The sequence below is a fragment of the Serinus canaria genome, chromosome 13, assembly GCF_022539315.1.
Source record: "Serinus canaria isolate serCan28SL12 chromosome 13, serCan2020, whole genome shotgun sequence".
Taxonomy (NCBI): domain Eukaryota; kingdom Metazoa; phylum Chordata; class Aves; order Passeriformes; family Fringillidae; genus Serinus; species Serinus canaria.
In genome coordinates, this window is record NC_066327.1 from 8,971,773 (window position 1) to 8,996,767 (window position 24,995).

The 24,995-nt window shown below is 43.7% G+C and overlaps 1 protein-coding gene across 1 annotated transcript; it reads left to right on the forward strand.

Annotated features, from left to right (window-relative positions):
• The first annotated feature begins 230 nt into the window (after nucleotides 1-230).
• Nucleotides 231-24,995, forward strand: PCBD2 (pterin-4 alpha-carbinolamine dehydratase 2). The gene is made up of 5 exons (XM_030229380.2): nucleotides 231-257; nucleotides 331-655; nucleotides 3,341-3,471; nucleotides 21,425-21,505; nucleotides 22,961-24,995. The coding sequence occupies exons 1-5, from the start codon at nucleotides 231-233 to the stop codon at nucleotides 23,054-23,056; spliced, it is 660 nt and encodes a 219-aa protein (XP_030085240.2). The 3' UTR covers nucleotides 23,057-24,995.

A 24,995-nucleotide genomic window follows, 5' to 3' on the forward strand; every position in this document is an offset into this window, starting at 1 on the left:
CGACAGAATCCACCCGCGGCCGGCAGCTCTGCTCGGCCGTTCTCCTCCCGGGTAGGTGTCACAAATCATGGAATCATCCAGGTGAAAAGAGACCTGTTAGACCGTCCAGACCAACCCTCCAGCGGCACCGCCACCGTAACCCCTAAACCACATCACTCAGCGCCACATCCCGGCGCCTCTGAAACCCTCCAGGGTTGGTGACTCCACCGCCTCCCTGGGCAGCCGCTCCGATGCCCGGCCACCCCGGCAGTGACAAGGTTGTCCTGAATATCTGATCTGAATGAGATCTCTAATTTCAGCTTGAGGCCAGTTCTGCTCCTCGCACTGCAGGCACGGCAGAAGCGATCGGTGTCCCCCCACTCCAACCTCCTTCCAGGGAATCGCACCGAGCGCTGCTGCACCCGAGCCTCCCCGTCCCTGAGCGGTGCCCGCTTTGCCGGTACCACCCGCGGCCCCGGGCGGCTGTCGCGGCGCAGACAGCTCCCCTTCCTCCGTGGCTCTGCCTCCCCCGGTTCCGCCGCGGGCTGCGGCTCCTCCCGCGGGCGCGGCGGGGGCGGGCCCGGCCGGGGCCATGCCGGGCGGCGGGGCCGTGCTGCGGCGGGCGCTGCTGGGAGCGCGGCGGGCGGCGGGCGGCGGCGGCAGCCCCGCGGCCATGGTGAGGGCCGGGGCAGCGCGCCGGGCCGGGGGCGCGGGGCGGAGGGGAGGCACACGGACAGGCCGCGGGCTCGGGTCAGTCCCGGCCCTGTTCCCTGGGGACCGGGGGAATTGGGATCGTTCGGCCTGGAGAAGCCTCCGGGGAGACCTGGCTGGCACCGTTCAGTACGGGAAGGGGCATGGGGAGAGCTGGAGAGGATTTTGGGCAAGGGCGTGGAGGGGAAGGGTAAGGGGGAATGGCTTCACACTGATAGAAGGTTAGATGGGATATCGGGAAGCAATTCTTCCCCGTGGGACCTGTGGGGCCCTGGCACTGCCAGCCCCGAGGAGCTGTGGCTGCCGCATCCCTGGGAGCGTTCATCCAGGCTGGATGGGCAGGGAGCAGTGGAAGGTGCCCCTGCCCATGGCAGGGGGTGGAACAAGATGGGCTTTAAAATCCCTTCCAAATCATTCTATAATTCTTCCTGTGTCCCCCTGCCATCCCACCTCATGCCTGATTATTTTATTTTTCACAATGCTAATAGTGAACAGCACATGCAGGGTTCAACCCTCACCCCTCAGGCATGTGAGTTAGTTCTATATATATATTTTTTTTTTTTTTTTTTTAAACTTAATGACTGTTTTGCCTGGGCTTCCTCGGAACAAACATTATCCATCACTTGGTCAACCCCAGCACCCAACAGCCCCTGAGTGTGGGTCAGGTGCCAGCACCTCGGGTGCTCCGTCAGCATTGGCACCCGGTGTTCTTCCTCCCTGGGCTCTGGCCATGCCCCTGACGAGCTGCTGGGGGCTGTGAGTTTGGAAACGCCATTGGAGTTTTATCTTTGTCCTTGCTGCTTTCTGCTCCGTTTCTGAACATTGTGATGTGTCAAGGACGTGGTCTCCACAATGCGAAACGTGCTCAGTGCTCACCAAGCCCTGCAGTAAATGTGGTCTCCATATTCCTGCTAAAAACTCTGAGAGCGAATTTCAGGTCACACCACTGTCTTGTCAATGCCCATGTGTCAGGTGAGGTGTCAGGAGAGCACCACAGTGTCCCCAGAGCTGGCACAGGACATCTCTGGACTTTGTGTTTGAGACAGCAAAGTCCAGCAGTCCTGGACTTTGCTGTCTCAAAAAAAACCCATCACCCTCATGATTTTTTGTGTATTTGCAGTCTAATTTCATCTCGTGCCAGATAAAACAGTTCATTTCAAGACAGCCTTTGGCTTTGGTGATTTTTGTATATGCTTGAAAAATAGAGAAAGAAGAATGTAAGAAATTTATGCCTGTGATGCAGTTACAGCAATGACAAATCTGAAATTTGTGCTCTTGCCTAACATGTTTGAAGTGTAAAGAGCTTAAATTAGTTCAGTTTGGGGCCTGTAAAACCCATCTCTTGTTACATCTCTGTATCCCCCGAAACGCAAACAACAGCAGTGTTGCTGTTAGATTGATTTACTCCTTTTGGGGCTTTTTATCCTGTGTTATTGTTGAAAATGTTGCTCCTTGGCCCTCGTGCATCTCAAGGCCTTGCTCAGGGCGCATTAATTGCGTTAATTCCTGCTCTGCTCAGACTCACAGCCCCATCTGGTGGCACCGGGGCTCGGCTGGCAGAGGTGAAACTCCTGAGCTGCTGAGCTGGTCCTCACTGCCTCCCATGTCTGAGTGAACCTCCGGAGCAAAGCTGCCTTTCTGGAGGGTCTGACAAAGCTGAGCCAGCTGCTGAAAGAAAGACTAAACCAATCTGCATGTCGCTGTACTGGGGAGAAAGGTTCTTGCCACGAAAGCATTGCATTTATCGTGAGAGCCTGAGAGCCGTCTCTCAGAGTTTGTGGTCTGAGGAAGGGCTCATGCTCTTAGTCCCTGCTTTTAGAAAAGGAATCAAACCTCTTCCAAAGGCCCCACAGAACCTTCCTCTGTGTCTGGAGCTGGCCTCCTGTGTGGTTCAGCCCCTGATTCAGTTATTTAAGCAGAGTGTTAATCTGTCATGTCTGTGCTCCCAGTGGCATCAGGAGGACTCCTGTCACTTCAAGTAAGCCTTGCTTTAATACTGCTGCTCTGCAGAATCTAGTGCTTTTACCACTAGCTTCAAACTTTTTGTAATTGTTTCTGTATTGACATTTTTTTCTTTTGATTTAGTTTCTATGATCTTTGTTCCTTGTAGAATTCCATAGCATGTGCTGTCTTAAAAGCCCATTCCCACTTTCTTAAAATAGTGAAATACAAAGTAGGTAGAGTGCAATCTCCTGGTTTTTTTCCTCTCTTTTGAAATAGGTATTTCCTGATATCTTTTAGCCTTATAATTGTACATTTAGCAAATAATGTAAATCATCCTATACTTACCAGACAGAATGGAACATTTGGAAATTAAATGTGATGTTACAGCATCTGGATAATTCAGATGACATGGGGTACAGGTATGCTGATGTCCATCTTCATTCCTGGGAGTCTGTTGCTTTTCACTAGTTTTGTACAAAAAGCACTTGGCCAAACTTAGCTGCCCAAACAGAAATGTCAGGGTTGGGCTGGATTAGGTTAAACTGGTCTGTGAAATTATAAATGGTAAGAAACTGCACAGTGAATTTTCCATATCCTCACCTTTGCACCATACATAACCACAATTTCATCGTGTGGCTTTCTTATTGTTGTACAGAAGAGAACCTCAGCCTCACTTGTGCCATGCCTTTTTTTTTTCCTTTAATAGTCCTCCCAGTCTCACTGGTTGACGACAGAGGAAAGGAATCAAGTTTTACTGGATCTCAAGCTTCAGGCTGGTCTGAGCTGGGAGAAAGAGATGCCATCTACAAGGAGTTCAATTTCAAAAATTTTAATCAGGTAATGATTGTTATATGCCACTTTTAATATAAAGGAAATGTAATTGCTTTCATTTCCATATGGTCTTGATGGGAAAATATTTATATTCAGAAGTTTGGGAGTATCCTGGTGGGGCCAAATCCTCTTGGATTTGCCCTGATGATTTGCTCTCAGATTCTGATCTCATTAGGTGGAATAAATGAATTCCATGTTGTAGTTGATAAGTAGATTTGTTCTAATATTACAGTTTCTTGATTCTAATATTCAGGTTGGGGTCAAGGTTGGGATTGTGGAATCAGACAAAGCAGTATTTGATCCTGATTTTTTTTTTTTTTCATTACTAGCACTCATAAATAAATGCTGGAAATACATAACTGATGGGCAGTGGGGGTTCATTTTTGTCAGGGAAATACGTGAAAAACATAGGTGAATATAAGAAAAACCAGAAACTTCTGGCAAGCAAGGTGGGGAAAACAGGAATGTTTCACCTTCTAAAGAGGAAGACAAAGTTCTAGTATATCCTTGATTGAGTTGTAGTAGCTGATCTTGCAGTGTCTTTGGCACACAGAGTGCACAGTACTGGTTTTTATTTACCTCACTGGGTTTTTGTTTGGAAACAGGATCCTGGCCACATCTCACACTCACAAGGACTTGTCTCAGACACTAGTCACAAACTTGCTTTAGAAATACTGAATTTGTCTTGAGATCCCTGCTCGGCTGCACTCCACTGAAAATTCCCTTCTGAGGAATCACGATATTGCTTAGAAAAAGGCACATTCCCAGAACATGCATTTCCTTTCTGTTTTATTTCTGAGGGAGGGGTGAGCTGTTTCTTGGGAGGGAAAGAGTTTCCAGGGGTTTGTTGGGATGCTGGGTTTCACCAAGCTGGTTCTTTCCCTCACTGTGGAGGGACATGACAAGCTCCAGTCTGGGGATGCTGTGGGTTTGTTGGTGTGTGTAGGGACCAGGAGCTGTGCTGTGAGCTGTTTGTAATGGCTGTGCCTAAACCCAGAACAAGAGGTTTTAGGAGCTGGATAAACAACAATTTGTAATGCTGGCCCTTTTATTTTTGCTGTTTCAGTAGTTGTCATATGAAGGAAAGCCCAGGCAGTCGAGAGAAGGTGGCTGAGGTGAGCTGGGAGAAAGCAAAAGAGAAAACAACTGCAGAAAAATCCAGCTCATTAGCAGGACAGTGCTGGTCCAGGGAGCACATCCAGAGCCATGAGTACATTTTTAACCTGAATGTTAATACAGAGCAAATAGAACCAAATCAGTTCATTCCAAGGGCAGTGAAGGGGAGAAGCCCATGAGAGGGAGCTCACAGGAAACCTTGGTGAGATGTGCAGGCAGCTGGGGGCTGGAGCAACCAGGAATGTGGCAGGATAGAAGTGGCCCTTGGAAGAGTTGAGATTTTCTGACTTGAATATTCATGAAATGGCATCTCTGCCTGCTTGTGGTCAAAGTCTTTGTTGGTTCTGCACAAATAGAAATGAAGTTGCCCTCAAAATTATTTAAAAAGTGGTTTTGCCCGCTGTAAATGAGTAACTCAGTTTGATCAGATGCCAACAGACAGGTTAGGAGACAGATCAGTGTCCTGCACCAGCAGATATCTGGAAAACACCTTGCTTTGACAAAAATTTACAAAGTTGTATTTTTTTTTTTGACAGTGTAGACTTATCTTACCTACCAGCCTAGGTAGATATCCATTTGTCTTCCTGATCTGAAGGTGGATGGAGCACATACCAGTATAGGAAGCTGAGTATATTTAAATTGACTTGTGGGTGAATGATGAACTATATGTCAATACTTCTAGTGCCTGTAGTCATGGGAAGAGTACTTAAAAAAAGTGCCACTTGAATTTTTTGGAAGATATTAGAACAGTCTTTCATTCTTAGCTGCTTTCATGGATGTAAGGCAGAAATGAGAGCAGAGGCTGGGAGGTGGCTTCAAAACTAAATTTCTGCCCCCAGCTGGGAGAAAAAGCCATGCAGGTGAGTGCTCTGGGCAGCTCTGCTTGGGTGGAGCATAGATGTGAATATCTGAGGGCAGAATTTCTGCTGTTGATTTTTATGGATTACTGCAGTGTTGTTCCCTTTGCAGTTGCAGAGGGCAGAAATCATTCCTGTTCTTGTGGTCCAGGAGCAGGAGATCCCAAGGGCATTAGGTCCTTAGCTGGTATTAGAGAGCAGGTATTTGCCTTTCGATAAGTTAAAGCTGAAAATAAATTTAAATTATGCATGTATGCTTAATTTAATTAAATTATGCACATATACTTGTATTTATAATGACTGTTAGTAAACACTGTGTTTACTACAACCTAGGAAACAAATGACAAAAGTGGAACTATACCTGCCGTGTACTTTGGGAGAATTTAGTCCTGCAATGAAAAAAATGGAACTTGTAGGTACAACTGCTTTCATTTCATGCAATAAGTATTCTATTTACAGGATTTAAAGTGTTCAGTAAAAGTCAAAGGACTGAGAAATGTCATTTCCTCAGGATCTTCTTGCTGCCCTTTTACAGATGGTGTAAAATCAGGTGTGGAAAAAAAAATCACCTCCAAAAATACACACACAAAAAAAAAAGTAGTTGAGCTGACATGAAAAGTATTTCAAATTTATGTTTTGCAGATGATATTGGTATGATTAATGTATTCATTGCTTTTTTTTTTTATTGCTTCTTGCAGATAATGTTCATGATGCATGGAAAATTCTGTGGCTTCAAAATCTATGCCAGGTTTACAAAGTCTATGTATGTCAACAGATGTTAAGAATATAAACACAACTTTTATTATAAAGTTGTGCAAATGTGTAGACATGAGCTTGGTTTATGTATATTATTTTCAGCATGAGAATGAAATGAAACTTCTGTGAAGCAAGAGCTATTTGGATTCCTGAAGCTTTCAGGCTGAGATTAGTTCAGTTAAAAGCTATCAGCAGTGAGCTGCCTTTGTAAGGCTGACAAGCTAATGACACTTCTGGCTCAGGGAATTAGTTTGTAACCCAGAATTTGAAAGCACTGATGGTGTTTGTTATTCTGAGGATACATTTTCACAAAAATGGACTTTGGTGGTACAATTCTCTGAAATAAGCTGGAAACCAGCCTGGGGTTTCAGCTGAAAGCTCTTGGTTGGTTTTGTTGCTGTGGATGCCCACCAAGCACCAGTCCTGGGGAACTGGATGGCATTGGCTGCATATTCCCAGTATGTCAGGCAGGCTCCTGGTGGGTTGGTGTTCTGCTTCTTGTATAAAATAAACTACAGCAGTGGTGGGGGGAAAAATGCAATTCAGCTGTAGAGGAGAGTGCTGTGTCCAGAAGAGCTGTGCTGATGGCACCCATGCCTCTGTTCCTCCATGTGCCTTGCAACTGCCCTGAGCTGTTGCCACTGTGAAGTGACAGGTGATGAGTTAACACTGGAGTCTTTTAGCTCCAGGACCCTCAATGGGCTGCACTTGCTCAAAACCCCTGGGTTGAGTCCCTTTTCCAAGGGAACATGTGCTTGGCTGAAACCTCTGGCTGTGAGTGAGGTTTTGGGGTGGAGGTGGGTTTGGAGCACTCCATGGCAAGTCCCAATTCCTGCTGTGCATCTGAGTGCTCGTGAGCCTCTACAAACTTCACATCAGGGAGCTTCTTCTGGGGCCTCTCTGCCAGGCTGCAGGGCAGAGAAAAGTGGCTGGTGAGGCTTTCAGGCCATGGTGTAGCATCATGAAGTGATGTTGTCATCCATTCACATCTTTGTGCTACTGAAACAAAACAGTTTTCTTCCAGTGGAACAAGCCCTCTGCTTGCAGTCTGCTTGAATAGGATTAGGAATTGGGACAGAAAGTTAATTTGTGCCTCCAGATCATGCTGGCAACTTCTCCCAGCATTTCAGGTCAGTTCACCTTGGGAACAGTGATCTGGAAGAGGGGACAGGTCTGGTTTAAAGGTGAGAATTTCTCCCAGTTTCATCTCAACCCCAGTCCTGGGCTGGATGTGCAGCTGTGAAAGGCTGGGAGTGCAGGGTGCCAAGTGCTCAGTTTGGGTCCAGCTGCTCACTTTCCCTGAATTTGCAGGAACATCTTAGCTCTGAGACTTCCATGTCTCTTGTCAAACTTGGTTGGATTTGACCAGAGGGTTTAAGGGGCAACTGCCTGTGTGATTGCGTTTCCGTAGGTAATCACACCAAGGCAGCAAACGCAGTTAGGAAATTACAAAGGTGGGCAAGTTTGCTGATGGTCAGGTTCAGAATTTACAGCTGCTTTCTTTTATAGGGTAAGTTTTTAATTAAGTTTGTTTTTGAAAAAAAGAAAAAAAAAAGAATGTGTAGGAAGTCTCCATAAGACCTCTAACATCATTTTCTAAAATGACAGGAAATCAAATGCTCTAAGAGTTTTAAAGCTATTTCAGGTACATTTTTTGTCTTTTGGGGCAAGAGGGTGGAGGTGGAAGATGAGTCTGAGTGGAGGGGACAGTTCGGAAATGCTGTGCACTAAGAGTAGAGGCACATGTGTCTCAGTGCAATTTGTGTCTTGGGTTTTGAGAACATATTTAAAGATGTGCAAAAAATCTAGGAGTATTAAATAAGTTATTTTTCTCACTTTGCATTTCCTTTCCAGATTTTCTGTCTCTCTTGGTTGGAATCTGGGAGAAAAAAAGTCAGACAGAGCATGTTATGGTACATGCCTTTTTTTCTCCCTCCTGGTGATGCCAATTTTTTTTCTCTTGGCTGTAGGGAGACATGCACAGATTTGTCCTTTTAAATTGATGATCCTTGTTGTATGATCCCAGTTACACATCCAAACAAATTTGGTGGGATATGCAATGCATATTCTTGATTACTTTCAATGTCAGTACTTGGTGCCAGTGCCTTCAATACAAACTGGGTCTGTTCTTCCTTTTTCTACTCCTGGCACGTTGCTTTGTTTTTTACATTCATCAAAGGTTGGAAAATTTGGTTTTATACATATAGGCAGTGTATTTCGTTTCCACTTTATGTACTTAATCTTTTGGCTGTTTGTCTAAAATACGTCCACGCCTTGTATGTATTGAAAACATTATATCCTTTAACTTACAATCTGCAGAGTTAAAATGAATTTTATGGTAAATATTCAGTTGTGGACCACATCTCCAGCTTTTTATATGCCACAGCGGTCTTGTGGTTTTTTTTCTTCTCCATTGTCTGATAGTGAGGTCATTTTCAGTCCTCTTGAGATATTTTATTCCCAGCCAGATGCAGGCCATATATTAAAAGTAGCACCTGTGGCTAATATCACAGCAGCTTACCATAAATTTACATGGTAACTAGGATTATATCTGTCAAGACTGTTAAAAAATGTCTAGTTTTAATTTGATTTCCAGTATTGAAGGAGCTCTCCAACATTTTGCTTCATAACTATATTTTAAAAGTTAAAATCACTCCATTGTTAAGTTTTATGGCACTCCCAGTGCCCATTAAGTTGATTTGTTAAACGGGGGTCAGAATAAAGCAAGTTGGCTACGGGAGGATCGGAAACCAAGCCATTTGTGACAAATTTAGTCCTCGCGTGTGAATCTTCTCAGAGCCCAGGGAGTGATTGGATTCAGGTGCAGCCCGTGTCAGTTGTGTTTAACCTCAAAGCCTGAGCAGCCTCAGCCCAACTGTCACTTCTGCTAATCAGAAGTTGGACCTATTTTCATACATTTTTGGGGGAATTGCTATTTTTAATGTAGTAGTGCTCTGCCAGCTCCTTCTGCTAGAGTTTTGCATTTGATTGCCTGTCGACTAAAAATAAATTATTTTTTTATCCAGCTAGGTAGGTGCTGGTTTTCATATAGGCTTTCTGAAACTGCTTCATTTTCCATTATCCTTTGAGTCCTCTCCCATATGCTGTGATTTGTGCACCTGCAAAGTTATGAAAGTATTTCATAACTTTGGTAGTTATGTTGGTAGTTATGCTGTTCACTAACTTCCCAGCGTTTATGAATACAATAACCGATTTACAATAAATCAGAATTATTTATGAGTGGATTTACAGAGTTGGAAATATCTTTGTATCTGAAAATAATGAATTTCGGGCGCATTTGCCTGTTGACATTTTCTTTTATTAGAAACTGATAGTGAAGTTTCTGGGACTGGCAGAGGTTAACCTGCAGGCCAGAACACAGTCAATGAACTGCATCAAGTGTCTCAAAGCAGAGCACAGTAAAAATATATGATTCCTGGATGGTCACACCTTCCTTGAGTTTATTCTTGGGATTGAGTGAGTAAATACGAGTCTCACCTCTGAGTCGGCAGGTCAGGGTGCAGCTGTGGGACCTGGACATGATCCACCTGCCCGTGCTGCTGCCTGCCACTGCTCGTGGGACCAAGGTAGTGCAGGGTCTGGGGGAAATGAAATGAGAGGTTCCTTGTTTGGAAGCTTATGATTCTCCTTCCTTAGCCTTGGAGAAGGAGGAGATGACGCTGGAGCTCTGGTCAGCATGTCTGGTGCCCAGTGATTCTTCCAGCTAATTGGCAGTCAGTGGTGAGGAGTTCTGCAAAGGCTTGGAGGTCTGTAGTGGTGGAAATGTGTGATCTGATTGTGTCTAAGAAGAAATTAAATCCTTGGGAAATAAGGTATTTATTTTCTTCTCACAGCCATCATGGCCTGCCATGTACAAACCCAGAGAATCCTAGAATGGTTTGGGTTGGAAGGGATCTCAAAGCTCATCTCATTCTGTACCCCTGCCATGGGCAGGGACACCTTCCACTATCCCAGAGTGCTCCCAGCCCCATCCAACCTGACCTTAGACAATTCCAGGGATCCAGGGGCAGCCACAGCTTCTCTGGGCAGCCTGTGCCAGGGCCTCCCCACCCTCACAGGGAGGAATTTCGTTCCAATATCCGATCTAACCCTGCCCTCTGTCACTTTGAAGCCATTCCCCCTTGTTCTGTCACTCCATGCCCTGGTAAGAAGTCCCTCCTCGTCTCTCCTGTAGCCCCTTCAGGTGATGATTCCTCCAGTGCTGGTGGCTGTCCCATCTCCTCTTTGCCGGGCTCTGTGTGTGCAGATGCCACCACCCTTGTGTCCCACCTGCCTGTGACAAGTGCTGTCACCGTACCCACATCACCATTATAATTTCATTGTGGCACTGCCAGTGGTGTCAGGCCACCAGAGTTATTTAAAATATCACAATATTAATAATATTTAAATTAATATAATTATCTTTAAATTGAAGACTCATGCATGGTCATATGTCCTTCATCTCCTTCATCATGCAAAATGTCCCATCCTGTTGCGGTAGAGTTTGCATCAGTTTTTTTATTTTGATTGTTTTTGTGACCTAACTGTAATCTGGCATACTCATTTTCTTGATGAGCTAATCATATTTCTCCCTAGAATAAACCACTATTTTATTGTTTATAATTATTGGGGTGTGGTGTTTCTAATTGCTGATTTCTCCCCTCAGTAGACCTGCTGTATCTCCTTTTATGCACTCCACTGCTTAAATTCTGCCCAGCTGACCTTTGGGCTGCTCTCCAGTTGACTCCAATACAAATGCTTTTCTTAACAGATGGATTTATTATCACTCAAGTAAAAATTATTACAGCATTTGTTTTATACTTGTTGCATGCATCGATCTGAAGATGCAAAAGAAATTATTTGTCAAAATGCCTTTTGGATCTCACAAGCTGTCTTGTAGATTTGTAGCAAAAGAAGAGTTTATCTTTTTTTTTCAGCTGCACAGATTGATTGTTTTAATTAAACAGAATAAATAATGTCCTATCAGCCATATGGACAGTGCTCAAAGAGATAAATGGGAACAAATCAATCTAATTTTAGCTACATTTTGGGCACTTCCCATCATAAAACACCTTTAAAAAATGAATGGAAAAGTCAGTGGGTTTGAATTGAGTTGAATAGCTTCATTTGGTAAAATGCAAGTATGACTGCTTCTTTTGAAGAAGATCGTTACTCAGATGAATGTTTTTATCTTTTCAGTTAAGGAAAACTGGTTTCTTGAAGCTCTTTTGTGCAATAACATTTATTTTTATGGGGGGACTGGAACGATGCTGGTTAAATGCAGTCCTGGTTGTTTAACCTTTTGCATCCCCTTGCTTTTGGAGCAATGCCTGCCTACAGTTTCAAACTGTAAATTGCCTTTTGCACCAGCAGCTCTCACTTTCCCATACTCCCACAAAGGAGCGACACGCTTTGGGATATTATTCTCTGCAGCTGTAATTAAAACTGGACTCCGGCGGGCAGAATAAACTAAAATAAAACTACAACGCCCCTATTTCAGAATTAACCATTACTCACCAAAAGCACATCAAACCCACTTAGCGGACATCCGTTAATCCCGCCGTGAGCCGGTTCAGGCTTTAATGCACACTGTTTTACACGTTAAGGGGTTTGAAGTGCCGGGCCAGCGCTGACCTTTCGCATCTGCTCCTCTCGCAGTAGGAATCTCCGCTCGCCGCTCCCCGTCAGGCCGGATTAGCGTGACAAAGTGCAGCTCTTCTGCTGGCTGCAATTTCGGGTTTTGATCAGAATTATTTCTTTCACAAACAATCACGTTTGGCTAAAACGTTACATCTGCTCTGGAAAGCCACTGGCAGGGCCGTCGTTTATCAGGGCGAGTCACGTGGAGGTTTTTTTGGCCTTCTTTTATAAAGCTGCAAACTTCACGTGGCCTTTTGGGGGAGAGTTTTCTTTCTTGCTCTTCCCCTTGCCCCTTATTCCTTTAGTTTTGTTTGGCTGAGATGAAAAGTCATTTTGGACAAACAAGAAGCTGGGTGTGATGTCTTGGAGGGGTTTGGTGGGAACACAGTGATGAGTGGGAAGCCCTGTGCTGAGTCAGCACTGCGCTGTTTGGTTATTTATTGCTAAGGATGCTTTGAAGTAAAATGTTATTTATTCCTAGGATCAGAGGGAAAAGTCCTGATTACATGATCCACCATGATTTTCCTTGGACTGGGGTGAGAATAACAACAGATAGTTAAATATCTGTCTGTGTATGTCCGAGGCGTCCCTGGTTGAGGGAACATTTACTCTGCTTACAGTGGGTGGGTGCCCATAGTGAGCAAAAATACTGTTAACTGTACAAGCCCAGAATGTTTGGTTTGTGCACGTGTCTTGTAATGCCCAATCTAACAAAACCCCCAAGAATTGTACAAAGGGTTTCCCTTGGTGGTGGGTGTGCTCATATGAATTACTGAAAGAAATTTGGTGTTCACCGGAGGACTCAGAATTACTGTTTGCCTCCCTCCTGAGCCTGTGTCTCCATTTCCAGATGGACCAATGTACAAGCAGTGTGGGTTGCCTTGACCAGAGAAACCTTTGTGCTCTGGTAAAAAAACAACCCACAAAAACTTCGCAAAATATTGCTCATTGAACATACTCTGTCACTTCCAGGCATGTGCTTGGAGCATAAGAAGGGGTCTGAAGACAGTGGAAAATGTTAAATGCAGGTTGAGTACCTGAATTGGGCAGTTAGGTGAGCATTGTTCTAATAACACAGCTTAATGAAGCTGATTTTATCCTTTTCTCTGTGACCTGCTCCAGCCATTCTTCCAAATAGCAGAGACAGGAGGTGAAGCTCAGGTCAAGGTGACCTACAGATCCCAGAGGGAACAGTGGGCATGGTGAACCAGGCAAGGGATCTGACTGTGCAGAGCATGAAGGATACCCCATCTTGTCTGGGCAAATTCTTGGTCTGTCCTACTCTTTTTCCCCCAAATGATCTGTTGTTTCTAGACTTGAAATGCCTTATTTGCAAAATAACATTTGAATTTTATGGTGCAATATAAATTATCAGCCTACCAGTGCTGGCCCAGGTAAGTCTCCTCCTGAGTTCACTGCCCCTAAACTCTACTAGAAAAGGTGTCCAAACATTAAAACTCGTTCTGACAGTTCAGTAGGACACCTTCAGCAGTTCAGCTGAGTGAAATGATTCCCTGACTAGATCTGACGTAAATGGTCCTTAGTTTGCTTTGTTGCAGAGCTCTAGATCTTTTTAGCTTCTGGCTTGGCCAAGAGAATGATGGGAAGACCTGTCCAAATTCCTCACATCTCCATCGTGTTTTCTCTGTTGTGTGTTTGAATTGCTGAACTTGTCTTGAAAAAAACAAACTAAACCAAAAAAGCTGACAGGATAGTGGAAGATGAAATGGTCATGAGACCAACATCTTCTCTTAATCCATCATACAGCAAAGCCTTTCTTACCACTCTTTGATGTGTTCTTAGGATCATAAATGGCAAATATTTAGAGGATTATCAGAGGCAAGATATGATTGCCCTTGGATGCTCAGCAGAGAAGATGTTGGATATTATACTGATAGTGGATGTAATCTTGGCCAAAAGAGCAAGGAGAATTTTGTCTGAGCATCCCTGTGTTATCAACAGCATGGATGGCATGTGAACTTCACTTTCATGTCTACAGAATGAAATCATTCCTTCTCATATGAGTAAAAACAAACACTGGGGAAAATTGCAGAATATGTTGTTCTGCTCCAGTCAAATCTGTTTAATCCAAAATGTGGCATGATGGGATAATGAACTTCTCTGTTCTTCTGCACCGTACCTGCACTCTGTAAAAGTCAGAGGGCTTGAGAAACTTTTGGAAGGGGAACATATTAAATTAATTCTGATTTGCTCTGGTTTATGATAACTTCATGTCATGGGCTGGCACTGTGCTGTCAAAGATGATTCATTGCCCTGTGCCTTAGCAGAGGGCTCAGGTGCCTGAATTCAGAAGGTTGGAACTGGGGGCTCCCTACACCTTGTTACTACTTTATTTTTATTGTGGTTTGTGTGATGGCTTTATTACAGTACAGCCAAGGGTTTGATTTGCTGGACCAAACATTAGTTTTAGCAAGTCAAATTATCATTGTTCTTTCAGTTGTGCAGCCAAGAGAGTTTATTATTTTAGGTGCCTGATTACTTTAGCAGGTGCTCAGTTAATGGGGACTTCACTGTGTTATTTCATGTTTTTAGGTAGGGTGCAAAAAGCTCGTTTTAAAAAGTCATGTTTCTTGATTTAGCTTTTTTTGGGGGTTTTTTGTGTGGTTTTTTTTTTTGGTTTTTTTTTTTTTTTTTTTTTTTTTTTTGTGCAGACCTCCTAAGGGCACCCTTTATATTCCATTTTTTAACACAAATCACACAAAAATGGCTTGGGAGATGGAGAGCTGCATAGAGATTATGACATGGCTGAAGGATTTCCACCATGCTCTAATTCAGTCCTGACACCTGGGAATATTTCCCTCTTTTTTTTCTCCTGGAAAATGTAATTCAGAGATCTAAAATTTTTAATAAATAAAATGATATAAATTAGTCCATAAGTGCTGAGGGACCTGGGGGAAAAACAGGAAAAAATAAAGCATTTATTTTCTATACTTTGATATGAAATGATGCATCACAAATACCACATGACTTAGTTGCAGGTGTGGTTGGGACTTAGGGTATCTACTCATTTTGTAAAAGTTTTATGGGCAACTATCATATTTATCTACCTATAAACCAATGAAAGTATTTTGTAAAATGTTTGTATTGGCATCGAAACTTTTATCACTTCCAGAAAGTTTTTATGCTGCCTTAAGACATCTCCATCTTCTCTCTCTTCTACTCCATCAAGTCTATATTGGATACAGAAAGAAATTCTTCCCTGTGAGAGGGGTGAGGCCCTGGCACAGGTTGCCCAGAAAAGCTGTGAATGCCCCATCCCTGGAGTGTTGAAGACCAGATTGGACGAAGCTTGGAGCAACCTGGGATAGTGGAAGGTGTCCCTGCCCATGGCAGGGCATTAGAACTGGATGGTGTTTAAGGTGCCTTCCAGCCCAGAGCAGTGTGTCCTCCTGATCCTGTGGTGTCACAGCCTCAGTCCCTGCTGAGCAGGGAGGATGAAGCCCTGAACTCCAGTCCCTTTGCAGAGCTGCATCTCAAGCACTGTCAGAACTGTGTTGTGTCTAGTGCTGCCCTGGGTCTAGAGGGTGCTGATTAAATGCAAATTTCCCTTTGGCACAAGTGGCATGGGCTTTTGCTGGGACAGCATTCCTGGAGTTGCCTTCTGTCATCTCCTGTGGCTCTGGGCATTGTGGCTGTACCTGGGTGAGACCCGTCCCCAGCGAGGCAGGGCTGTGCCTCCCAGCTCCACTCCTCTCTGCCTCCAGTTATTCTTCATGTTCCTCAAATTGGTAAATCATATGACAATAAACAGAAATACTCTCAGTGAAGAGAGAAGGGGAAACTGTTGTTTATCTGGTCAGGTGGTTTAGATTAGCAGTGATGCTGGTCTGTATTATGTTACTTTAAATCATAGTGTCCCAACAGGACATAAATTATGAAGATTGTTACAGTATGTTTCATCCAATGTAAGATCAACAAATTGGAATAATTTTTTTTAATAGGAAAATCAGAGCTTTGGCAAGGTTATTGTTGAAGAATTTAATTTAACTTGAGCTTTGCTTGCATTATTTCTTAATATATAAAAACTATTTGCATAATGTACGAAGTATAAACATTTTTAGAATCAAAGGCAAGAATGCCTTTTCCAAGATTACATGGAGTGGCAAACTACTTAGAATAGATCACTGTTTGTGCTTTTGCTGTCAGAAATGTTTGATATAGAGCTGGCAAGCTGGTTTCTTCGCTGACATAATTGTAAACAAGTGTTGGGAGACAGAAACAGCATTCTTTGGAGAACATGGTGTAAAGGTTTGCACATTCTCTGCTGCACATCTAACACAGCAATGTTTACAGCTGCAATAGGAATGTAAATAGGTAACTTTTTTTAGAGTGTAAAGCAGCATTGCATTTTTGTGTGAATGATGTGTGCAGATAAGTATGGGGGATGCAAGTGGTCAGCTCTGGATTTTCAAAGAACATTGTAAATGCAGAAAAGCATTAACAAATCAGTTGGAAATTGGAGTTGTGGATGTTCGGAGTTCTTAGTCTCAGATATTGCTATGAAGATGGAAATGGCACCTCAGTCCATGCCAGAGTGTCTTTAGTATTATTCTTCCATCCTTTTCCCTCATTATTATCATTCACAGTTAAGAGCACTGCTTTCCCCAGTCACAGGATTCTGTGGAATGGGAAGGTTGCCTCTGTTCACAATATTCTGTTGCTTGAGTTATTAAAGAGGAGAAAAAAATTCATCAGGTGTTGTTCACCTTCAGACCCTGTTGGCTGCCCATGCCAGGATGGAGAGAATAGGGAATTGTAGCACAGTACCTGATCTGTCTTGTCCATGTCTTGAGGCCTCAGCAGAGAGGTGGGGGACACGAGTAACCTGAGTTTAGCTCTGTTTTGGTGAGTGATTATTTCCATTCTTAATTACTGTCCCAATGTTCATAGATTGATGTTAAAAAGGGGGAAGCAATGGGAAGATGTTCACCTGATTGTATTGTATATGAATCCAGACACAGAGAAAAAGGAGGAGGAAAATATCTAATGCCATGTGGATCCAGTGTCCCTGAGGGTGGTTCAGGCAGATTGATGATGCCAACAGGGAAGAATCCCAATATTGGGATTCCTGTGGTTTTGGGAATGGGTACCTGTCCTTCTGTGCTGCCATCAGCTTCCTAAACACTAATTAGATTCTTCTTTTTGTGTTTTAGCTATGTTGTCATTTTCAGATAAAGAGTGTAGCTTTGTGACATGATTTATGAATATTTATACGATAAAAGTATTTAGTGATGGAGTAAATAGAATCAAAATAAAACAAAGTCCATTTTTTTCCTGAGCGCACAAGAGAAAATGTGAGAGCCCTCATGACCAGCAGCTGACTTGCAGTATCTTGAGCTTTTTCCTTTTATCTGCTGGCTTTTAGCTCACTGTTACGTAGTAATGTCAGCTGGATATGTGAAAGCTTCTGGAGTTTGGGAGTGAACCCTAATGATTGATTTTATTGTTACACTTGTCAAGCTCTAAGGAGAATACATGCTGTACCCTGGGTACTTTTTACTCAGGTGAGTGGAGAGCAAATGTGCGAAGTGTAGTCATCTCCTGTGTGACAGTGTCACTGTAACCTGAGTAATTCATTAATTTCCCACTGATAAATGGTACAGATGCAGCCTGGGAGGCGGGGGAAGGAAAGACAGGTAGCCCTCGTGCTGCAGAAGGTCAGGGTTAATGCTACCTCCAGCGTTATAATGACAGATGGGAGGCAGAAACCTTAATGTACTTGTGATTAGCACATGCCTTGGCTGCGCGTCCAGAGGATTTAAGAAGCCCAAGTGCACACTTCATTTTAAAACAAACAAACAAAAAAAAAAAAGTGTGCATGGTTATGTCGTCGAGCCTTTCAGCTGTTTTGCTTAAATATCTCCACTTGGAGTCAAGTACTGTCAGCTGCTTTCTTCTGGAGATGCACGGGGTGATCCATCACGGGGGACTTGCGCTGGGTGATGTATGAGCACAGCACAACGACCTGTGAGCCTTTGATGTATAACTCATCAAGATAATGTTGGCAAGCATTGTACAAAAAGAAGCCTGTTTAAAAAGTATTAAGATGAATGGATTCCTTGCTTAAGAAGTGTGAAAGGAAGAATAATAGCAGATTAGCTCCGGGATCCCGCGGTTCTCCCAGAGCTGTGCAGCGCTGGGCGGGGCAGAGTTGCGCATGGAATTTCATCTTTCCTCCTAGTTCTGACAGCAAAGTGTCTGGCCCTGGTTTTCCCATTCTCAGGCAACACAAGTAACATTAAGTCTTATTTTGTGATAGTGGATTATATCAGTTTCAAGAGCAGCTTGACCAGTCACAAAACATCATGAGACAGCTGAATTTTTTTATGGTTTACCTTGGGTTTTTTCCACTTCTTTAGGTTAGCTTGTTTTTCTAAGAGTAGCCCTGATTTTTATCTCATGGAGACATATTAGGGCTGCTAGTATTTAAGAAACATTTTAAATGTGATGTTGTGACTGAAACACCATTAGTTTTTAGTTCCTTCTTTCATGATCTTAAAAGATGTGAAGGGAAGAGATGTACCAGCACACCCAGGCATCTTGTCTGTGCAGGATTGCTTCCTCCTTACTTATATTGCTCTTCATGGTTTGTTACAGGGGCTCTGCACTCTGCCCCCCCTTGGGTGTTGTGGTCTACATGTGGAGTTCCCTGAATGTCTGGATACTATTTTAGCCCAAATGTCCTAAAAGGGTTAGGTTAAAAATGTGTCTAATATGCCTATTACTGGAAAACCAGAATACTTCAAAATATTTACTACATCAGAGTCTCTTTTAATACTTTAAAATGGCTTCTAGAAAATGCAAAAAACCTTTCTTTCTCCTGTCTTTTTATTTTTGAGGCAAAAACCAGAAAAAGTTCTCATCTGGGGCTGAGGGACTGCACTTCCCTGTTCTTAATAGAGTGAAAGTCAAGACTGTTGGTTCTCACTGTCATGAGTGAAGTGGTTGTCCCACTTTCATCAAGAAATGTGTGATGGTCTGATAAACTCTGCCCACCAGTGCAGTCTTGACAATGATCTTGCACTGCAGACTGCATAATAATTTTCATTATTTTTAATTAAATTTGAAGAAGTGCAGACTCCTGTTCAAATTAAGGTTGGTTGTGTTGCCGGAATGCGGTAATTACTTTAATTGATCACAAGATAGTTTCCTTGATCACCAATTAGACCAAATTACCGATCAAGTTTCAAGACGTGAAGAAATGTCCAAACTGATTTTGTGTAATAGTGTTTTCATATCTAATCAAACCTAAAGATCTTTTCCTTCCAGAGCCAGTTGTATTTTCCCAAAGAAAGGTTAAGGCTCTACAAATATAAAGGTGATTAATAAACAATAGTGTTCCAATTCATTTAATTAGTAAAGGAAGTATTTAAGACCTTAATGGAGATTGTGTTGGTGAAATTGCTCAGTAGAACCATAGGTCATTTTTTTGTGAGAGTTACACTATGTGTGTAATTAAAGTAAACTGAAGTGCAAGGACTAAGTTGCTGTGGGTAATGTGCAACGAGGGAGAACATTTCTGAGTGGAGCAGGGCATGCACGAAGGCGGGCAGTCTTCATCCTTCACTGTGACACTGGATTGCCCTGGCTGGGACAGTTGTGGGCAGCTGGAGCAACAAGCAGCAGGACGTGTCCTGGGGAGAGGCCTCTCTGATGGAATTTATTCCTTTTCATGAGCTGGCCAGCCTCAAGTTGAGCAATCTTTGGTAGGATGAACAGTTTTGTGACCAATGTCCATTTTATCCAGTTGGAGACTCTTCTCTCTGCGGGGAGGGGGCAGTGGGATGTCATGTTGTTGCACTGACTGGGAGGATCTGGTGGTCTGCTGATGAGGAAGATTTGTCATCTGAACTCTGGAGGAAGGTCTATAGAGTAAATTAATTTTTTAGAGTAATTTGCTTGTCTAATTCTCTCTGTATGCTTTCGTTGGAGCATTGATTATTGTCTCACCATCAGTGACTTTTTGCAGTGTGACCTGGCTCTGTACATGGGTGGGTGAGTTCCTGGGATGAACAGACACCAATAGAGCATACACAAACCTGATAGGGGGTTTTATACATTTATTTTTATTTCTTCCCTTGCCGTTTGTTTCTGTACAGGAAATTTGGTTGCAGACACATCACTGTTTTAAACTTTTGAGGCTATATCTGTGTATAGATTGCTGTGTTGGAAATAGCATTCTTATTAAGACCCTGGACACTCTAAAAACATTTAAATCATCGCTATTAATGGAGAAGTTTTCCAAATCATTGCTAACATCTGATGCACAACTTGCAGCTTTCTACTTCAAAGCATGCTGCTGAAACATGGGCAAACTTTTAAAAGTAATTGTTCACTCAAAGTAAAACTAAACCAAGCGAGAGCTTCAAGGGAAGTTAGATTCTCCTGAATTTTGGAAAGCTCTTGGGTCAAAGAAAAAAAGCTTTTTAATTGCTGACAGTTTGGCGATTTCCAAATGACAAACCTCATTGGAATGATTTTCTCTGATTATAACGTTTGCATTCATCTGACTGGCAAAGCGACCAACAAAGTCATTCTTCATCCAGGCACCAGTTCTTTTTTTTTTTTTCCTTAAAGGTTTTTGCAATTTGTGAGAGGGAAAAAGACTTGAAACTATTATCAACCATTATATGTTATTCATTGACCACATGTTTGTTTGAAATGGTCATCACTTGGTGGAATGTGGGCTATATACATTCTCTTCCATAAATTAGCACTAAAAACCTACCTAAATCAGGTATGGCTTTGTGGAGCTTGTTGTAATATAATCTGAACCAGACTGTAACGTGGATGTCCCTCCAGCTTTGCATGTTAATTCAGGCCCTGAACCCAATGGATGGAGCTTGGTATGAACAAAGCCTGCTGCTGAGAGGCGTCCTGCTCATGCTCCCAGGCCCTTTGGGCCCCGCTGCATAATTACAGTCTTGATTTGCATGGATGTTCTAATTTTCTTTATAGTGTAGTGATTTGCTTCTAAGTATTTTGGCAAGGGCCTGCTATTATTTTCCTTTTAAGCCTCTGATAAAACCTGTGTCCTGGGGGAGCATGTAGGGACAGAGGATTGGAAAACCTCTTTTAACCCATTTAAAGGGAAAATATGTCTCATTAAGCAGAGGGGCAGGCCCACCTGCTGCCTTTTTCTTCTCAGTAAAATAAATAGCAGAATGGTTAAATGGAGGGATGGGTTTCTGGAGGCAGTGTTGGTCATAGAGTGGCGTGGTGCTTAATTAGAAATGGCATATTTCTAAGATGCAGTAGGGCATGGGGGACTTGGGATGGATATTTAAAATCCCTGCTGATGCCAGAGGTGAAATCACTGCTGTCATGCAATAGCTTTGAGTCCTGGGCTAAGTCACATTGAGCAGGCTGATTTACCAGGGTCTGCAGGGGATAATTTCAGCTGTTTTGAGAATGCACCAGTGGCACGAGAAGTTCAAATGCTTCTTTAGCACACACAAACACAAGGTGCAGCCATCTGGGGCATCTCGAGGAGATGTTGAGATTTTGGAGTGAATCTTGCCAATCCACTGCCAATCCACTATTTTCCTCTTTGCTCTCTCTTTCCCTAGGCTTTTGGATTTATGACACGTGTTGCTCTGCAAGCAGAGAAGATGAATCACCACCCAGAATGGTTTAATGTCTACAGCAAGGTAACTTGTTCACCAGCTCTAGTTACTCACACAGCAGTGGAGTTAAGGAGACCAAACCACTGGCCAATTCTCTCCGCCTTTATTTGTAGCTTGTCTACAAGGTAAGGGGATGGGAAGTGTCTCTATAAAGAGATTTGAGGTTTTAAAGAGATGCTGAGATTTGCAGTGGTGAGGAATCAAGAATGAAGCTCTTTGCGCCTGCTGCCAAATGTATGGTTGGGGCCTGTGGTTTCACCTCTCTGGCTGAGATCTAAAACTAAAGCAGAAGCCTTTAAACTCTTATTTAGCCAACCTGAATAAATTGCTGTTTTAAAACTACTCACCAGCTCTCATTCCTGTGCAGCTGGTCAGGAACTGAGCAGTTTAGGGTAGCAGACTGTTGGTACCTAAATGGGAGCCTGGCAGTCTCAATTCAGATTTGATTTTTTAGAAATTGTAGGCTCCTATGTCTCAACATAGCAGCTTATAAAATTTGTTTATAATATTACCTAACTGATGGTGGTCTCATATTTACAAGGGTTACAAGGATTACTGCAACCCTCGAATGAAAGGTGCTGTGTGAAGGGAGAAATTATTGCTCTCCCTTCAGTTTTATTTTATAATACTTCTCATTGCATGGTATCACATTGTTTGTCGTAGCATTTAGTGAATATATGGCAATCCCACTAAAAATATACCAAAAGAAAGGATATGTGGACAAGCAATCTGTAGCTCAGACCACCACCCTCAGAGCAGGACATCCCACCTCTCCTTGTAGCTGAAGCTCCCAGCAGAGACTTTTCCTCATCAGCCCTTCATGTCACCCTGTTCAGGGGACATGAAATGATCACTGGAAAAGAACCTAATCACCCACTCTTCCTGGTTTTCTTGGATTTCTAGAATATTCAGATTTTGCCTCTTTTTTCCTTTTGAGTCTTCCAAAAATCTCAGTTGAAGGTAAGACAAAATAATGCCCAACTTGTCATCTGGCTCAATCTAAACAGATCTGTGAGGCAGCTGTCACCTATACTTTTCTTTTTTTTCATTAATCTGCAGCAAGCTTAAGAATTTTTTCACCTTTGGGGTGCTGATTCTTAACAAAATATGAGCCCCTGATCCAGCTCTTGGCAGCTTGGTCACTTTCCCGGGTTCTTCATGAAACTGATCCATGGAATTTAAACGTAAAGAGTGAATGATTTAATCAGATACCTCTTCTTGGATGAAACCCAAGAATACAAAGCCTGTGTTATTCTGCAAAAGGGCTCATCTGGTGAGATTCCAGGCTCTGTAAGGCCTCCTCACCTACAGCATCTTCTGCTTTACGTGAGCAGGGAGGGTCCAGCTTGGTGCTTGCCAGGAGAGCCAAGTAAAACCAGCTCACTGTGGAGACACACCAGGTTCCCACTGAACTGCTGTTCTGCCTGCATGTCGGAGATCAAAATGCCTTTGTAACCTCTTTCTTTTCCTTTGTGACAGGTTCAGATAACTCTGATTTCCCATGACTGCGGTGGGCTGACCAAGAGAGACGTGAAGCTGGCTCAGTTTATTGACAAAGCTGCTGCCTCGGTTTAACCAGGATATAAATGGCTTTAACAGAGTGTCCACATATATTTTGTTTTTAAATTGTATCTCTCTTTCCTTGTAATCCTGATTTCCAAAACCCATAGAGGGAAGATACTTTGTAAAAGGAGTGGCTGTGCTTTTCTGACCTTCAGTACCTTAGCCTTGAGACCTCTTTTAATGCCTGTGCTTGTCCTTTCCCATTGTCCTTTCCCATTCCCTGGTTCTGCAGGAGAATGAAGTGGATAAACCAGCAATAAATAAGCTTTGAACAATCCTTTTTTAGAAACTAAACTGTGCTGGAATGAAACCAGGAGGCCACCCATGTGTGTTGGTGTTCCCCAAGCTCACAGGGACTGGTGGCAGCTGCCATAGGAGCCTCCCCCCTGCTTGGCCACTTCCCTTCTATGGCTTTGTACATCTCTGCACTTCCAACAGTGTAAGAGCAGCCTGGCCAGGTCAGTCCCCTCTCACTTGGTACCATCATCTCTGCCAGTGACCAGTGACAAGTGCGAGGACGCTGGGGAGAGCAGTGCAAGCTGCTGCTGATGTGTCCTTGGAGTTGCAGCTCAACTGGCAGGAACAGCTGTATCCAGAGTCGCTGCTTGAGAGCCTTTCCCCGTCTCAGAGTATAGAATCGCATAACCACAGATGGGTTTGGGTTGGAAGGAGCCTTAAAGCTCATCTCATTTCAACCCCCTGCTGTGGGCAGGGTCAGCTTCCACTAGACCAGTTTGCTCCAAGCCTCATCCAGGCTGGCTTGGACATTCCCAGGTGCAGGACTGGATCTTGGAGTTGCTGAAAACTTTGGCGCCGGTACCGCAAATGCAGAATGTCCCGGTGAGCTCCCAGCTCCCACAGCGTTAAATGAAACCTGTGCTTGAGTGCTTGGCCAGGTCAGTGCTCAGCTCCCTGCAGGATTGAGCCACTGCTGGTGTTGTAGTGCTCCAGTACCTGCTGGATCAGGCTGGGGGTGGCTTGGCCAAGTGCCCGGAGCCCTGGCCAGGGCTGCCGGCGGTGAAGGAAGCGGCATTAGCAGGATTCTTGCTAAGCTGGGCTTGACTGAAGCTATGCTCACCCCCTTTTTTTTTTTCATAGCTAGAATTACTCGTTGCAAACATTGTTGCAGGAGTTGCAGATCCCACTGACAACGTTTAAAATAGTTCCTTCCGTGGTTTGAATGTCTTTGTTTTTATCCTATGATCCTCCCCGAGACAGATTTCCAGTGCCGGCAGGGAGATTTCATCCTGCTTAAAGCTTGCAGGAGGGCCTCTCCCCCTGCAGTGCCCCTGCTGGGTGTCCCCAGCGTGCTCTGTCATGCCCTGCCAGCAGCTCCGGGTGCGGCGCTGCCGGGAGATTGACACCTCCCAAATGCCGGAGTGCATTGCTCAGATGACACCGGCGGCACAGCCACCAGCTACCGAGAGGGGAGAAGCACCACTGCCAAAATCTATATCGGGGCTCCGTGCGAGGTGTGTGGTCTGTCAGATATTTTGGGATGCAAAATGCCATGAGCTGCCACCCAAGTGACTGAGTCGATAAAATGAGGAAGATGTTTTTTGTAAATCCTCAGCAAACACACGTCACGTGCTAATTGGTCACACACAGGAAGCGAGATGTTGGGGTTTATTGTCAGTAACCCTGCTTGGGATATCAAGTTAATTCCTAAAAAGACCCAAATTCAGACTACGTGCTCAGCTGTTCTTTTCTCACAAGTGCCTTTCCCCAGTGAAGTGGAGGATTTCCCTGATATGGTTTGAAAATTGTCGCTGTTGTGAAGAGTGAATAAAACTAAAACAAACATCCAGGCTGTGATGTCTCCTGTTAGTGGTGGGGAAGTGAAATGAGCTTCACCCAAAGTTTTGACAACATCTCTAATGAAGTGTGTAAAGTCTGTTGTTCAGAACTGATGTATAACGCGTGGGCTTTGAATAAAACCAATAAAATCAAA

What these genes read in the sequence shown, in the direction of transcription:
- PCBD2 (XM_030229380.2), top strand. Translation starts at nt 231, where the DNA reads ATGCCCGGCCACCCCGGCAGTGACAAG. An exon ending in GCGGCAGCCCCGCGGCCATG is followed by an intron (nt 656 to 3,340) that starts GTGAGGGCCGGG and finishes TTCCTTTAATAG; the next exon opens with TCCTCCCAGTCTCACTGGTT. An exon ending in GGTTTAATGTCTACAGCAAG is followed by an intron (nt 21,506 to 22,960) that starts GTAACTTGTTCA and finishes CCTTTGTGACAG; the next exon opens with GTTCAGATAACTCTGATTTC.